The 16,835-nt window shown below is 39.0% G+C and overlaps 1 protein-coding gene across 1 annotated transcript in view; it reads left to right on the forward strand.

Moving 5' to 3' along the window:
• SMYD5 (SMYD family member 5) overlaps positions 1-16,835 on the forward strand; it is a 120,526-nt gene that overhangs the window by 89,134 nt on the left and 14,557 nt on the right. The window contains exon 9 of the mRNA XM_053704362.1: positions 5,123-5,229. Within this exon, the coding sequence (XP_053560337.1) occupies positions 5,123-5,229 (107 nt within the window). The remainder of the gene's footprint in view (positions 1-5,122; positions 5,230-16,835) is intronic.

Consider the following 16,835-nt stretch of genomic DNA (forward strand, 5'->3'; position numbering starts at 1 on the left):
AATTAGCCCCCCCCCCCTCTTTTGACCCCCCTTAAGTGGATTTTGGGGAAATGGTAAAACACGTGTTTCTTTATTTTTCAAGGAGAATCTAAATACCAAGGTATCTTCATAAAAAAAGATTACTTCCCTTAGTGGGTGCCTACGTCCTAAAAACAACGTACCTTCCAAATTTCACGTTCCGGTTTGAGCTGGGCGTTGATGAATCAGTCAGGACCTATTCTTTTATATAGATCTTTTATATAGATCTATACTATAATCGCGTTTATAACACATCCGTCGGTGTCGCCAGTTGCACACGCATCCTCAAAGGAATGTTAGCTGCGCAAGGAAGCCAAGCTGCATCCAGGTGGATTCTGAAAAATGGCAGGGTGGTGAAAGTATCCACCACCATTTTCGGAATCCACCTGGATGCAGCGTAGCAAACGAAGCAGCATTAAGGGAAAAAAAACAAAGTATGAAAAAAAAAAAAAAAAAAAAACACTAACCGCACGAAGTATAAAAAAAACAACTAACCCTTAAACCGCCAAACCCCCACAACAGAAACTACCAAACCCCCACAACGCCAGCTAATTATATAAATAATTATAATTATACTATTAACCCCTAAACCGCCACCCCCCCACATCGCAATAAACCTTATTAACCTATTAACTCCTAAAATGCCAACCCCCCACAACGCAAATAACTAATTTAATTACTAAGCCGCCTAAATTAACCCTAAATACATAAACTAAGTTACAATAAAAATAAAAAATCATAACAATAATTTAAAAATAAAACCTATCATTAAAGTACAAAAAATTTATCTAAAATTACAGAAAAAAATAAACAAAATTTAAACCTAATCCCTATGAAAATAAAAAAACCTAAACTACCCATTGCCCCTAAAGGGGCATTTGTATGGGCATTGCCCTTAAATGGGCATTCAGCTCTTTTACTGCCCTTAGAAGCAGGGGCGTGTTAAGGCATAGGCCAACAAGGCCGGTGCCTACAGCAGCAGATTTTGGGGGGCGGCACTTGCCGTGGCTGCACTGAATATGCGGTCATTTAAAAAAAAAAAAAAAAAAAATTAAACTTGAAAGTGCATGCTACAACCGTTTCAAGCTTTGCCAAAACCAAATATGGCTACCGGGCCCTCATCTGACACCCACCGTTGCCTCCCTGAAGCCAGATGCACCGCCCTCTTACACCTCTGCTAACAGGCAACCAGTACCTAAGTCAGTATAAGGAAAAGCCACGACCCCTATATATATATATATATATATATATATATATATATATATATATATATATATATATATATATATATATATATATATATATATATATATATATAATAGAAATAATCTTTGTATATAAAACAACCCCTCTTGCTGTATTTAGCCGCTTCACACCCCATGTCTCCGCAGTGCTCGCCCCCGTGCGCTGTGCCCGGGCTCTGCCCGTTTTCCCTGGTGCAGCCTCTCTGTGTCACATGCTGCAGAAGCTGATTCAGGCTTCGGCTGTGCCTCCAGTATTGCTTCCTGCACTAACCCCCCCCCCCCCCCCACGTTCCCCACCTATACTGCTCAACTCTACTACCAGTGATGGGCCCCCAGCAGGCCCCGGGATTCTCCTACTGATTCTTGGCTTCCTGCTGATCGGTGCTGCCAAGTATGTGTGGGGCAACCTAAGCACTAAGGAGGTACGATGGGAAGAATACATGGGCTATGAATGCTAGAGGCATGACAGCAGCTAACTCCAGCGTTCCCTCAAGCTCCACCCATGGGATTCCTGCAGCAGCACCAGTGTAAAAAGATTCTGTGCACTGCTGACTGCTGTGGGGGAGATCAGGAGGTGATCTCTTGAAATAATAAATGAAGATAATGTTTAAGTCTACACAACTTATCTATGGCTTAAATCTTGCATCCTTACACTCAGTGACAGGATGATTTGTGAGTGATTTACTAACACTGTTGTTAGGAAAAATCGATTGGCTGACTATTGTTATTAAATGACTCACAAATCATTCTGTCACTGACACACTGAGTGTCTGTCTGTAGAAAAGTTGAATAAAATTTGGGTTCCTGGTACTGCAGGGGTTAATGGATGCGGTGGGAGTGTGGCAGACAGCAGATTACAGTTGCACCGGACCTGCCCTGAGCAGTGAGCACGCATGGACTGGACTCGAGATATTGCTGTATTTTTTTTTTTCATTTTTTTTTTTTTTCATTTTGGCTGTGATGTGAAGATTATGGTCCATTTCAAAATACCATGCAGTTTACTTATATTGCAGAGCAGACTGAAACAAATACATACGTCAGAAGTTTAAAATGGCATTAACTGAAAATATTCCCTTATTAGGATCTCAGTCCGGTTGGCTCAGATTTGTTGGTGGCTAAAGACATATTACAGTACACAACTTTATTAGTTCTTATGAAAGTAATATTCCTACAGGAATTAACACTATGCATTTCTTTGCTATTCGTGCACAATAAACTAACACCATATACAGTCACTTACTGGTATTTAAGGCTGCCACTTGCTCTGAGCTCCATCTCACTCACTGACTGACTTCCTTGTCGCTGACTGCCACTAATCCTAATGCGGTAGTAACAGCTCCTTCACTCCGCTCTCTCTTCCCGCCCAGTCACCTGGCTCTGAGTGGCTGGCTCCTAGATATGAGAGAGGAGAGAGCGGGCTGCTGATTGGCTGAGGGCTCCAGAGGCTGCTAGAGAGAAGCCTCCTTGGGAGCTGTATGGGTCCATGAAAAGATTTAAGCTCCACTGGGTGGCGCAGTCTCTAGCAGCTCAAAGAAAAATGCACTAAAGCATCCATATTGCGCAATGGAAGGGGAGCTGAATGGCTCACAGCCTCTCCCTGTTTGCGCAACATGGATGGAGGATAGTGGATGCAGCACAGCCTTAGTTTTTTTGGTATGGTGGTGGAGTTGGCAGGGGTGGGGGGCTAGGGGGGGTACTTCCTTGGGTACAATTTTTTTTTTACTAAATATATATATACTTAAAACATTTTTTTTTTTAAACAGAATTTAAAAAAGTGTAATTCCCACATAGGACAGGGGAGGCGCTGCCTCACCTGCCTCCTATGACAGCACATCACTGGGCAGACTGGTACCGTTATGTAGTGAGATGCACTATAATTCTTGCTTACATAGGGTGACAGTGCTGTTTGTATGCAGACTTACATAATACATATACTGCATAAAAGGACAAACAAAAGCATACGTTATAGTGTGTGCTACTTAATTTTATATAACAAGCCATTTAAAGGTCCCATTGTGTTTGTCAAACTAACATCATATCTCTATTCAACATGATAGCATCTACAAGGATTTACACAGGAACCTTGTACAATAAACAGTGATTATGAGTACAATGTAATAGAGTGTATTTAATCGTAGGTAACATTTACAATTAACATGCAAGTCCTGGGGTGAACATTTTCTAAACAAAAGTCAAATTATACCCTGACCAAAAAATATTATGGTTGAAAAAAAGCCTAAAACCTGGGGGCTGCCTAGGGCAGCACAAAACCTAAATACACCACTGCTTAGAAGGCATTCAGCTCTTTTACAAACCCATTAAATCCCTAATCTTAAAAATAATTTTAAAAAAAGCCTAAGACTAACACCCAAATAGGTACTCACCATTCCTGAAGTCCGGTGGAGAAGATCTTCTTCTTTTTCCAGGCGGCTCCATCATCTTCTATCTTCATCCGGAGCGAAGGCGGCACGGAGCGGAGGTGCGGAGCTGGATTCTTTGATGCACGGATCCTCAGCGACGGCAGTCCAAAGCGGCGTGGAGGCTCCTCTTCATGCGATCGTCCGTTGCACACTGAAGATTGAATGCAAGGTACCCCATATTTATTGGGGTACCTTGCATTCCTATTGGCTGAAATTTTGAAATCGGCCAATAGGTTGAGAGCTACTTGCATTAAATTTTCAGTGTACAACGAAGATCGGATGAAGAGGAGCCTCCACGCCGCTTTGAACCGCCGCCGCTGAGAACTGCAGCTCCGGATCCGCGCTTTGGGGAAGACCGCACCTCTGCTCTGCGCCACCTTCGCTCCGGATGAAGATAGTAGATGGAGCCGCCTGGAAGAAGACCTTCACCGCCGGACTTCAGGAACGGTGAGTACCTATTTAGGGCTTAGTCCTAGGCTTTTTTTTTTTTTTGGGGTGTCTTTTTTATTTTTTAGATTAGGGTTTTTTGGGCTGTAAAAGAGCTATATACCCAATGCCCATACAAATGCCCCTTTAGAGGCAATGGGTATCTTAGGTTTTTTTAGACTTAATTTTTTTTGTTTTGGGTGGGAGGTTTTACTGTTAGCGGGTACTTTTGTAATTTTTACATGTTAAAGAGATTTCTTTAGGGCAATGCCGTACAAAAGGCCCTTTAAGGGCTATTGGTAGTTTATTGATAGATTAGGGGGTGTTTTTATTTCAGGGGGAATTTTTTATTTTTCTGTAATTTTACATGTTTTATTTTTTGTAATATTAGCTTTGAGGTTTGTAGTTTTTTTGTTTTTTTTAACATAGACTGCCTAGTATATAATATAAGCAGGGCTGGAACATTTCACTTGTCCAGGACGATTAAGAAATTGCAGTATACAAGTAAAGAATTTACCTTTTTCCGATGTTTAACGTTGAGTGGACAAGTAACTTTTCTTCCCTGGCTAGTTAAACTATTTTCCACCCTGGGATTGAATACATTATAAAATTAGAAAGTGGAGCACCAGGAAAAAACATAGGATTATGTTGTGGATTCTGGACCTTGCATAGGACATTCCTCTGCAGGAATGAGGTGTTCACAGAGCATTTATTCACTAAACCACACCACACGCCCATCAGATTAAAGTCTTCCCAGTGTTCTTAGTATTTACATTTGCAAATACTGTTTTCTTTATCAAGCATTAGTAGAATAAGGCATTTTGTGGTTAATAGCTTTTTATAACACAATATATTCAGGTCACCTTGTAAAACTGTATTTGGGGCTGGGAAGATCCCTGCCTTTTATACCTCTCTGGCATCTCTCCAAGCCTAGAACCCCCAAGTGTCTTCTTGTGACCTTGCACAAGCTTCATGAACCTCATCTGAGTGACCACAGCCTTGTCTTCCCTGCAGCTCCCTCAGTCAGTGGGTCCATGCGTGTGATGCCCTGGAGCTCCCGGCGCACGAGAGGGAGCAGCTGGACGCTGTCATTGACCAGCTGTATAAGGACATAGAGAAAGGTCAGTACAGGAGTGCATCAGTTTTATACTAAGCCCGTCCTCTCTGCTCATGGGTTGTAGGTAAACGAGGTTATGTTACACCAGAAAATGCAGGTAACACTTTATGTTGTGGTCTGTATGATGTAATATTGGCTGGAATTCACATCATTTTACTTCACTTTTTTTTTATTAATTTGATGTTTTTTGTAAGTTCTGTGTTTTCTGTTATATGTACTATACTACTAGTGGAATACAATCATAATCAGATACAGTATATATTATAAAATAACACATTTATTATCACAGTCAAGTCTTTAACTGGTTACAAATGTGTAGCACATAAGTGAGAAATATATAAGACTGAGCAGACTTTTTCCTGATAATGTATAGTGGTGTATTTTTATTTGTTCTTTAGTAATACAATAGCGTACGTTAACACAGTATTGTTGTGCAGTATTGCACTGTATGGTATTACACAATACTTCATTATCACATAATTAACTGTGAATAAATTACATTCTTCTTTTAAACAAAGCTACTGCAGCAATAATAGAGAAATGTATCATCAGAGGCGCCTGCCCCTTTCATACAGCATAAAATGTTGAAGCTTTGGTTGTTAAATGAGCTCCCGGATAATGTTGTGCAATCGTTGTTTACTTTATTTCCTTGTTGTGTATTGCTGATTAAAGTTTCAAATTATTATTAAGCACATTTCATATTATTATGCACACTACAGTTGTGCTGGGGAACGTACCCTCGGTTGCAGTGTGTTGCTCTCCACAATAAGAGTACATTCTTCTTGGCACATGCGCAAAGAGTTTGTGAGACATTTTTTGGTTTTAGTTTTGCGTTTAAGGTTAGAAATTTGATTCTATTTAGATTTTTTCTTTTTTGATAGGATGTCAAGTTTTCTGGAGTGTTAAGCTCAAAAGGGAAAAGTTGCATCTAAACAAAAACATTTCATATGTAGTGCCTGCTGTCAACTTTTTCCAGCAAATAAATCTGAAGTTTCTGCTTCTCTGAATCCATGGTTGCAGACATGCAGCTTTCCAGTCCTCTCAAAATACCTATGGCCCAGGTACCTCTTTTGTCTGCCCTGCAACAGAAAGATCTTGTATTTATACACAAGATGAATACTCATCTAATTTACATTTTGAAAAGCAGCATTTTTATCTGATTTTTTTTCTTCTTAGGAAGAATTTGGTGAGAGTTTGGCCATATGAGGACATTTTGAAAGACACTTTAGTTATGGAACCCTAGATACTATGGGGGCTGTTGGTTCCCATGGTGCTAAAGGGTTTCAGGTTAATACTCTACTTTTTGAAACTATTCAAAAAGAGTGTGAGTACCCATATATATATATTTCTTTCATGTAATTAGCAAGAGTCCATGAGCTTGTGACGTATGGGATATACATTCCTACCAGGAGGGGCAAAGTTTCCCAAACCTCAAAATACCTATAAATACACCCCTCACCACACCCACAAATCAGTTTTACAAACTTTGCCTCCTATGGAGGTGGTGAAGTAAGTTTGTGCTAGATTCTACGTTGATATGCGCTCCGCAGCAGGTTGGAGCCCGGTTTTCCTCTCAGCGTGCAGTGAATGTCAGAGGGATGTGAGGAGAGTATTGCCTATTTGAATTCAATGATCTTCTTCTACGGGGTCTATTTCATAGGTTCTCTGTTATCGGTCGTAGAGATTCATCTCTTACCTCCCTTTTCAGATCGACGATATACTCTTATTTATATACCATTACCTCTGCTGATTTTCATTTCAGTACTGGTTTGGCTTTCTACAACATGTAGATGAGTGTCCTGGGGTAAGTAAGTCTTATTTTTTGTGACACTCTAAGCTATGGTTGGGCACTTTGTTTATAAAGTTCCAAATATATGTATTCAAACATTTATTTGCCTTGACTCAGGATGTTCAACATTCCTTATTTCAGACAGTCTGTTTCATATTTGGGATAATGCATATGAATCAATCATTTTTTTCTTACCTTAAAATTTGACTTTTTCCCTGTGGACTGTTAGGCTCGCGGGGGCTGAAAATGCTTCATTTTAATGCGTCATTCTTGGCGCAGACTTTTTTGTCGCAAAATTTTTTTTTTCTGTTTCCGGCGTCATACGTGTCGCCGGAAGTTGCGTCATTTTTTATGTTCTTTTGCGCCAAAAGTGTCGGCGTCCCGGATGTGGCGTCATTTTTGGCGCCAAAAGCATTTAGGCGCCAAATAATGTGGGCGTCATTTTTGGCGCTAAAAAAATAAGGGCGTCACTATTGTCTCCACATTATTTAAGTCTCATTATTTATTGCTTCTGGTTGCTAGAAGCTTGTTCACTGGCATTTTTTCCCATTCCTGAAACTGTCATTTAAGGAATTTTGATCAATTTTGCTTTATATGTTTTTGTTTTCTATTACATATTGCAAGATGTCCCACGTTGAAACTGAGTCAGAAGATACTTCTGGAAAATCGCTGCCTGGTGCTGGAGCTACCAAAGCTAAGTGTATCTGCTGTAAACTTATGGCAGTGATTTTTAACCTTTTTTTTGCCGTGGCACACTTTTTTACATTAAAAAATCCCGTGGCACACCAATATCCCAAAATTTAAAAAAAATCACACATTGTAGCCTAATACAGCATATATATATATATATATATATATATATATATATATATATATATATATATATATATATATACATACACACAAACACACACATACTGTATGTATTGTGCTGTTATGCCATGCCTCCTACAAACTACCCCTGCACTGGGAGTAAAAACAAGCAAAGTTTAAAAAATATGTCACACTGTTGTCAGTCTGCCGTGGCACACCTGAGGATCTCTCAAGGCACACTAGTGTGCCATGGCACACTGGTTGAAAAACACTGACTTATGGTATCTGTTCCTCCAGCTGTTGTTTGTACTGTTTGTCATGACAAACTTGTTAATGCAGATAATATTTCCTTTAGTACTGTTACATTACTTGTTGCTGTTCCGACAACATCTAATACTCAGTGTTCCTGATAACATAAGAGATTTTGTTTCTAAATCCATTAAGAAGGCTATGTCTGTTATTCCTCCTTCCAGTAAACGTAAAAGGTCTTTTAAAGCTTCTCATTTTTCAGATGAATTTTTAAATGAACATCATCATTCTGATTCTGATAATGGTTCTTCTGGTTCAGAGGATTCTGTCTCAGAGGTTGATGCTGATAAATCTTCATATTTATTTAAAATGGAATTTATTCGTTCTTTACTTAAAGAAGTCCTAATTGCATTATAAATTGAGGATTCTGGTCCTCTTGATACTAAATCTAAACGTTTAGATAAGGTTTTTAAATCTCCTGTAGTTATTCCAGAAGTTTTTCCTGTCCCTAGTGCTATTTCTGAAGTAATTTCCAGGGAATGGAATAATTTGAATAATTCATTTACTCCTTCTAAACGTTTTAAGCAATTATATCCTGTGCCATCTGACAGATTAGAGTTTTGGGACAAAATCCCTAAGGTTGATGGGGCTGTCTCTACTCTTGCTAAGCGTACTACTATTCCTACGGCAGCTGGTACTTCCTTTAAGGATCCTTTAGATAGGAAAATTGAATCCTTTCTAAGAAAAGCTTACTTGTGTTCAGGTAATCTTCTTAGACCTGCTATATCTTTAGCGGATGTTGCTGCAGCTTCAACATTTTGGTTAGAAGCTTTAGCGCAACAAGTAACAGATCATAATTCTCATAGCATTATTATTCTTCTTCAACATGCTAATAATTTTATCTGTGATGCCATCTTTGATATCATTAGAGTTGATGTCAGGTATATGTCTCTAGCTATTTTAGCTAGAAGAGCTTTATGGCTTAAAACTTGGAATGCTGATATGTCTTCTAAGTCTACTCTGCTTTCCCTTTCTTTCCAGGGTAATAAATTGTTTGGTTCTCAGTTGGATTCTATTATCTCAACTGTTACTGGAGGGAAAGGAACTTTTTTACCACAGGATAAAAAATCTAAAGGTAAATTTAGGTCTAATAATCGTTTTCGTTCCTTTCGTCACAATAAGGAACAAAAGCCTGATCCTTCACCCACAGGAGCGGTATCAGTTTGGAAACCATCTCCAGTCTGGAATAAATCCAAGCCTTTTAGAAAATCAAAGCCATCTCCTAAGTCCACATGAAGGTGCGGCCCTCATTCCAGCTCAGCTGGTAGGGGGCAGATTACGTTTTTTCAAAGAAATTTGGATCAATTCCGTTCACAATCTTTGGATTCAGAACATTGTTTCAGAAGGGTACAGAATTGGCTTCAAGATAAGGCCTCCTGCAAAGAGATTTTTTCTTTCCCGTGTCCCAGTAAACCCAGCGAAGGCTCAAGCATTTCTGAAATGTGTTTCAGATCTAGAGTTGGCTGGAGTAATTATGCCAGTTCCAGTTCTGGAACAGGGACTGGGGTTTTATTCAAATCTCTTCATTGTACCAAAGAAGGAGAATTATTCAGGATGCATATCTGCATATTCCGATTCATCCAGATCACTATCAGTTTCTGAGATTCTCTTTCCTAGACAAGCATTACCAGTTTGTGGCTCTGCCGTTTGGCCTAGCTACAGCTCCAAGAATTTTTACGAAGGTTCTCAGTGCCCTTCTGTCTGTAATCAGAAAACAGGGTATTGTGGTATTTCCTTATTTGGACGATATCTTGGTACTTGCTCAGTCTTCACATTTAGCAGAATCTCATACAAATCGACTTGTTTTGTTTCTTCAACATCATGGTTGGAGGATCAATTTACCAAAAGGTTCATTGACAGACTCTATCTTTGACAGACAAGAGACGTCTAAAATTGATATCAGCTTGTCGAAACCTTCAGTCACAATCATTCCCTTCGGTAGCCTTATGCATGGAAATTCTAGGTCTTATGACTGCTGCATCGGACGCGATCCCCTTTGCTCGTTTTCACATGCGGCCTCTTCAGCTCTGTATGCTGAACCAGTGGTGCAGGGATTACACAAAGATATCTCAATTAATATCTTTAAAACCGATTGTACGACACACTCTGACGTGGTGGACAGATCACCATCGTTTAGTTCAGGGGGCTTCTTTTGTTCTTCCGACCTGGACTGTAATTTCAACAGATGCAAGTCTTACAGGTTGGGGAGCTGTGTGGGGGTCTCAGGAGGTGAGATTACGGATCAATATTTTGGAACTCCGTGCAATTTTCAGAGCTCTTCAGTCTTGGCCTCTTCTAAAGAGAGAATCGTTCATTTGTTTTCAGACAGACAATGTCACAACTGTGGCATACATCAATCATCAAGGAGGGACTCACAGTCCTCTGGCTATGAAAGAAGTATCTCGAATTCTGGTATGGGCGGAATCCAGCTCCTGTCTAGTTTCTGCGGTTCATATCCCAGGTATAGACAATTGGGAAGCGGATTATCTCAGTCGCCAAACGTTACATCCGGGCGAATGGTCTCTTCACCCAGAGGTATTTCTTCAGATTGTTCAAATGTGGGGACTTCCAGAAATAGATTTGATGGCCTCTCATCTAAACAAGAAACTTCCCAGGTATCTGTCCAGATCCAGGGATCCTCAAGCGGTAGCAGTGGATGCATTGTCACTTCCTTGGAAGTATCATCCTGCCTATATCTTTCTGCCTCTAGTTCTTCTTCCAAGAGTAATCTCCAAGATTCTGAAGGAATGCTCGTTTGTTCTGCTGGTAGCTCCAGCATGGCCTCACAGGTTTTGGTATGCGGATCTTGTCCGGATGGCCTCTTGCCAACCGTGGACTCTTCCGTTAAGGCCAGACCTTCTGTCACAAGGTCCTTTTTTCCATCAGGATCTCAAATCCTTAAATTTAAAGGTATGGAGATTGAACGCTTGATTCTTAGTCAAAGAGGTTTCTCTGACTCTGTGATTAATACTATGTTACAGGCTCGTAGATCTGTATCTAGGAAGATATATTATAGAGTCTGGAAGACTTACATTTCTTGGTGTCTTTCTCATCATTTTTCCTGGCATTCTTTTAGAATTCCGAGAATTTTACAGTTTCTTCAGGATGGTTTGGATAAAGGTTTGTCTGCAAGTTCCTTGAAAGGACAAATCTCTGCTCTTTCTGTTCTTTTTCACAGAAAGATTGCTAATCTTCCTGATATTCATTGTTTTGTACAAGCTTTGGTTCGTATAAAACCTGTCATTAAGTCAATTTCTCCTCCGTTTGAACCTATGCATTCATTGGACATTAAATTACTTTCTTGGAAAGTTTTGTTCCTTTTGGCTATCTCTTCTGCCAGAAGAGTTTCTGAATTATCTGCTCTTTCTTGTGAGTCTCCTTTTCTGATTTTTCACCAGGATAAGGCGGTGTTGCGAACTTCTTTTAAATTTTTACCTAAGGTTGTGAATTCCAACAACATTAGTAGAGAAATTGTCGTTCCTTCATTATGTCCTAATCCTAAGAATTCTAAGGAGAAATCATTGCATTCTTTGGATGTAGTTAGAGCTTTGAAATATTATGTTGAAGCTACTAAGAATTTCCGAAAGACTTCTAGTCTATTTGTTATCTTTTCCGGTTCTAGGAAAGGTCAGAAGGCCTCTGCCATTTCTTTGGCATCTTGGTTGAAATCTTTAATTCATCATGCTTATGTTGAGTCCGGTAAAACTCCGCCTCAAAGGATTACAGCTCATTCTACTAGGTCAGTTTCTACTTCCTGGGCGTTTAGGAATGAAGCTTCGGTTGATCAGATTTGCAAAGCAGCAACTTGGTCTTCTTTGCATACTTTTACTAAATTCTACCATTTTGATGTGTTTTCTTCTTCTGAAGCTGTCTTTGGTAGAAAAGTACTTCAGGCAGCTGTTTCAGTTTGAATCTTCTGCTTATATTTTCAGTTTTTTTCTTTATAAGATTTAAACTTTATTTTTGGGTGTGGATTTTTTTCAGCGGAATTGGCTGTCTATATTTTATCCCTCCCTCTCTAGTGACTCTTGCGTGGAAGATCCACATCTTGGGTAGTCATTATCCCATACGTCACTAGCTCATGGACTCTTGCTAATTACATGAAAGAAAACATAATTTATGTAAGAACTTACCTGATAAATTCATTTCTTTCATATTAGCAAGAGTCCATGAGGCCCACCCTTTTTTGTGGTGTGTATAAAGCACAATTATTCCAATTCCTTATATTTATGCTTTGCACTTTTTTCTTATCACCCCACTTCTTGGCTATTCGTTAAACTGATTTGTGGGTGTGGTGAGGGGTGTATTTATAGTCATTTTGAGGTTTGGGAAACTTTGCCCCTCCTGGTAGGAATGTATATCCCATACGTCACTAGCTCATGGACTCTTGCTAATATGAAAGAAATGAATTTATCAGGTAAGTTCTTACATAAATTATGTTATTTAAAAAAAATTTTTTTGTAAAAGCTAAACACTACTACTATTAGGGACTTTTCAGATCTTAAAGGGACACTGAACCCAAATGTTTTCTTTCGTGATTCAGATAGAGCATGCAATTTTAAGCAACTTTCCAATTTACTCCTATTATCAAATTTTCTTCATTCTCTTGGTATCTTTATTTGAAATGCAAGAATGTAAGTTTAGATGCCGGCCCATTTTTGGTGAATAACCTGGGTTGTTCTTGCTGATTGGTGGATAAATTCATCCACCAATAAACAAGTGTTGTCCAGAAAAAAATACCAAAACATTTCTTAGATGCCTTTTTTTTAAATAAAGTTAGCAAAAGAACGAAGAAAAATTGATAATAGGAGTAATTTAGAAAGTTGCTTAAAATTGCATGCTCTATCTGAACCATGATAGAAAAAATTTGTGTTTAGTGTCCCTTTAAGGACCCAAAGGATACAAAATTAGATGCTTGTCTTGAAGAATTTTACCACAGCCTCTGACTGAAGCACTGATAGTGGTTCCTCTACAGCCAGAGGGTAATATCTGTGGATTATCGATCTTGAATATTTTTTTGGAGTTTAAATTGCCTAAATCAGAGATCATCTTCAAGAATATCAAGTTGGCATCATCATTTATTGGTAATGCTACTTTGGGACTACTTAGGCTTACAGCAAGGGCTATGGGTCTGACATCAGTGACTACACAGGCATTCTGGCTCCAGTAGTGGACAGCAAATGCAAGATAGCTCTTTGTCAAGAGAGAGCTTTTTCTCAAAACACAGGCTCATGGGTGTTAAAGATTCCCCAGGCTGGAGCAACGCTCTGACAGTATTTTACTGTTGTGTCTTATGAACTTTTTAATGATGTATTAAAGGGAATTGTGTTTTAACCTAAGAGAGCCAGTATCTTTCTTTTCTGCGTTAAAGATTGTCCACTCAGGTTATCTGCTAGAGTTCTTTTCCCCTTATCTCTATTCAGTTTTCAGTTAAAAAAGAAGAGCCTCTTTATGTGGATGTAATGTGTCTCCTAAAGCAAGAAGTAATAGAACTGGATTGCAGAAGAAAAACCTGGTTTAGGCACTCTTTTTTTTTTAAAAACAAAAAAAAAAAACCCTGGAATGAGTCTCTTCGGACAGTTTTAGACCTAAAAAAGGAAATCGTCACATGGTACAGAAAAAATTCAGGATTACAGATCTTGCAAAAAAGTGATATTATGGCATCTCTAGATTTTGAAATACACCTATCATCAAATTCTTGTAGACATAAGAAGCAGAATATTCTTACACATTTCAGTTCAGAGCCCTTCCTTTTGGCCTAGTGTTAATTTATCAGCATGTTTTTAGGACAACAAGGCATTCACTTTATACCTTACATAGACAACTGTATTATCATTGTAAGAACAGCTGCAAATTTGCACTTTTATCTTTGTTTCTATTCAGCTCCTACAAATTCACAGCAGGATTCTAAATTGGCAGAATACTCCATTTTTGCCTGTTCTTTGGATTCAGCTTCTAGGCCTGGTGTTGGATTCCACTCAACTAAGAGTTTTTTTCTCTTTCCTCCTTTTTTTTTTTTTTTTTTTTTTTTTTACCAAAGAAGAAAAAGTCAGATTGTTTTTAAAAAAAAAAAAATCACAAAAATCTTCTGATACATCCCTCAGGGTCCATCAGACACATGACGTATTCTGGGTCATCTTACAGCAGCTATTCCAGCAGTTTTATGGGCAAAACATCACATTAGGATCCTTCAGTGGGATCATTCAAGTGTTTCACTGGCTCAGCATATTTATATAACAGTTTTGCAAAGACCAGCAATAAAATGGTGGATCTCATTCTCATATCTGTCTTTGGGGGTTCCCTTCATAACTCAATCCTGACACGTGATAACTACAGATGCATCCCAATCAGAGATCACTTGGAGGGATGATGGATTCAAGGTACCTGGGAAGAATATATAGGAAATCGTTCCTCAAATTTCAGAAAACTAAGAAGTTTTGGAAGCCCTTATTCGATTTGGACGAGCTATTCAGCAGGTCTGTTCATATTCAGTCAGTCAGTGCTAAAGTTTCCGCACTCAGAATATTACCTGGAAATTATATCGGCTGTCCATACCATGGGACTCCACAACAATCTGGCAGATTTTATAAGCAGATCTTCTATTACTCAGAAGGACTGGTCTTCTTTTGATAAAACTTTTCAAATGATTGTTTTAAAGTTTGGTCTTCTGTCCATAAATTTGATGGCCTCTAGGTACAATGTTAAGATAAAAAAAGTTTGTTTTTCTTTGCAAGCAGGACCTATCTAGACTTGTCGGACACCCTGTTAGCCCCTTGAAGCTTCCATGTCACATAAGTTTTTCTTGCATAGCCCTATTTCCAAGAGTTCTGTCAGGACAAAGCAAAAGTGATAGCGGTTCTTGCCTATTGGCCTTGCAGGGCTTGGTTGTCAGAGGTGATGTACCTTTATCAAGGTCAATTCTGGATTCTTCATTTACAGACAGATGCTCTGGGAAAACCAGATTGTGTCAGTAAACTAGAACGGTTTCAACTCACAGCCTGACTATTAAATGTGATATGTTAAAATACCTTCGGCTTTCAGACACACTTATCTCTTTACTAGGCACAAGACAAGAAGTCTTCAACATGGAAAATTTACCAGGGCAGTTGGAAAACAATTCTCTGTGATTAATAAATCATCCTTCTTAAGACGGAATCTATTGTTTATATTCTGGAATATTAAAACCGGGTTTGGAAAATGTCTACATTCGTCTACCTTAAAAGTCCAGGCAGCAGCAATTGGTACACTATCGTTCAGGAACTTGGCCCTTCACCGTTTAATTAAAAAATGTTATGGCTATTCTGGCCATTCTTTCTTTAGTTTCACTGTCTGAGGCACCATTTGAACCTCTTCATGAAGTATCTTTGAAGTTGTTAACTTTAAAGACTGTTTTCTTGGTAGCCATTTCTTCAGCTAAAAGGGCGTGTAGCAACTTAAAACGGCAACACCGGGAGTCAGTGCACGTTAAGACAGGGATTCTGACAAACTCCTCCAGTCACAATGTAGCAATAATGGATGTCCACAGCACTGTTTCTTCTTTAATCTTTTATTCTCTATATAAGTACAGACATGAACAAATAGCAACGTTTCGAGTATAATTACTCATGTAGCATGATTAAGAGTTAATATACTCAAAACATTGCTATTTTTTCTTGTCTGTACTTATACAGAGAATAAAAGATTAAAGAGGAAACAGTGCTGTGGACATCCATTATTGCTACATTCAGATTAAAGGACAGGAGAATTTCACGCTCTTTCCTAAAACCTTACACTTTAATTTCATTTTGACAAGGTGGTGGTTCTTCTGCTTCTTCCATCCTTCTGTCTGAATCAAAAAATTGTGCGGTTTACTTTTTGTAACAACCCTTCTCTAGAAGTTTGTTTTCAAACATTGGATGTTAAAAGGGCTCTACAGATATATATTGACAGACTATGTGAATATAGATTATCAAATAAATTGTTTATCCTTTTCCAAGCTTGATCAAGAGGGAGAAAGAAGGCAGTTAAATAATCTATAGCCAGATGGATAAAGCAGTCAATGCATTTGGCCTATGTATCCTCATAGAAATCTCCTCCATCTTTTCTTAAAGCCCATTTATCAAGATCAGTTTCCTCTTCCTGGGCTGTAGAAGAAGCCTCTCCTAAACAGATTTACAAGGCAGCTACTTAGGCCTCACACTGCCAAGCGTTATCATCTGGAACATCCTGACCTCACAAGAAACAGTGTTTGGGGCGTAAGGTGCTTCAGACTGAGATTATGCGTTAATTCCCACTCTCTACAGCACTACTCCACTGGTAGTACTGCTGCTTAATGACAGAAAAAAAGCAAATGTTCTCATCGTCAGAGCATTCTTCATAGCGGCAGTACATGGTTCCCTCATATTACAATCATTTTGCTGGGTGTGTGCTTTTTATTTTTGGGAAGCTGTTGGTTTAGCAGTTCTTTATTGAAGGATTGGAGAAAACCGTTGCGGGGGGGGGGGGTCATATCCCTGTTTGTTGTTTTTTTTGTGGGGGTTGTTTTGAGTAGGGAACTTCCAGTCCTGATGATCTGCTGTTGAGTCAGTACCCATTGGCAGTAATGCCTCTATGTCTGAGGAAAATCAAACTGATTTAATTACTAGTGGGAATTAAACTCCTGGCCACCAGGTGGAGGCAAAGAACACCCCATCAAAGCTTTAAAGGGACAGTAAACCTAA

This window comes from Bombina bombina, chromosome 2, assembly GCF_027579735.1.
Source record: "Bombina bombina isolate aBomBom1 chromosome 2, aBomBom1.pri, whole genome shotgun sequence".
Lineage (NCBI taxonomy): Eukaryota > Metazoa > Chordata > Amphibia > Anura > Bombinatoridae > Bombina > Bombina bombina.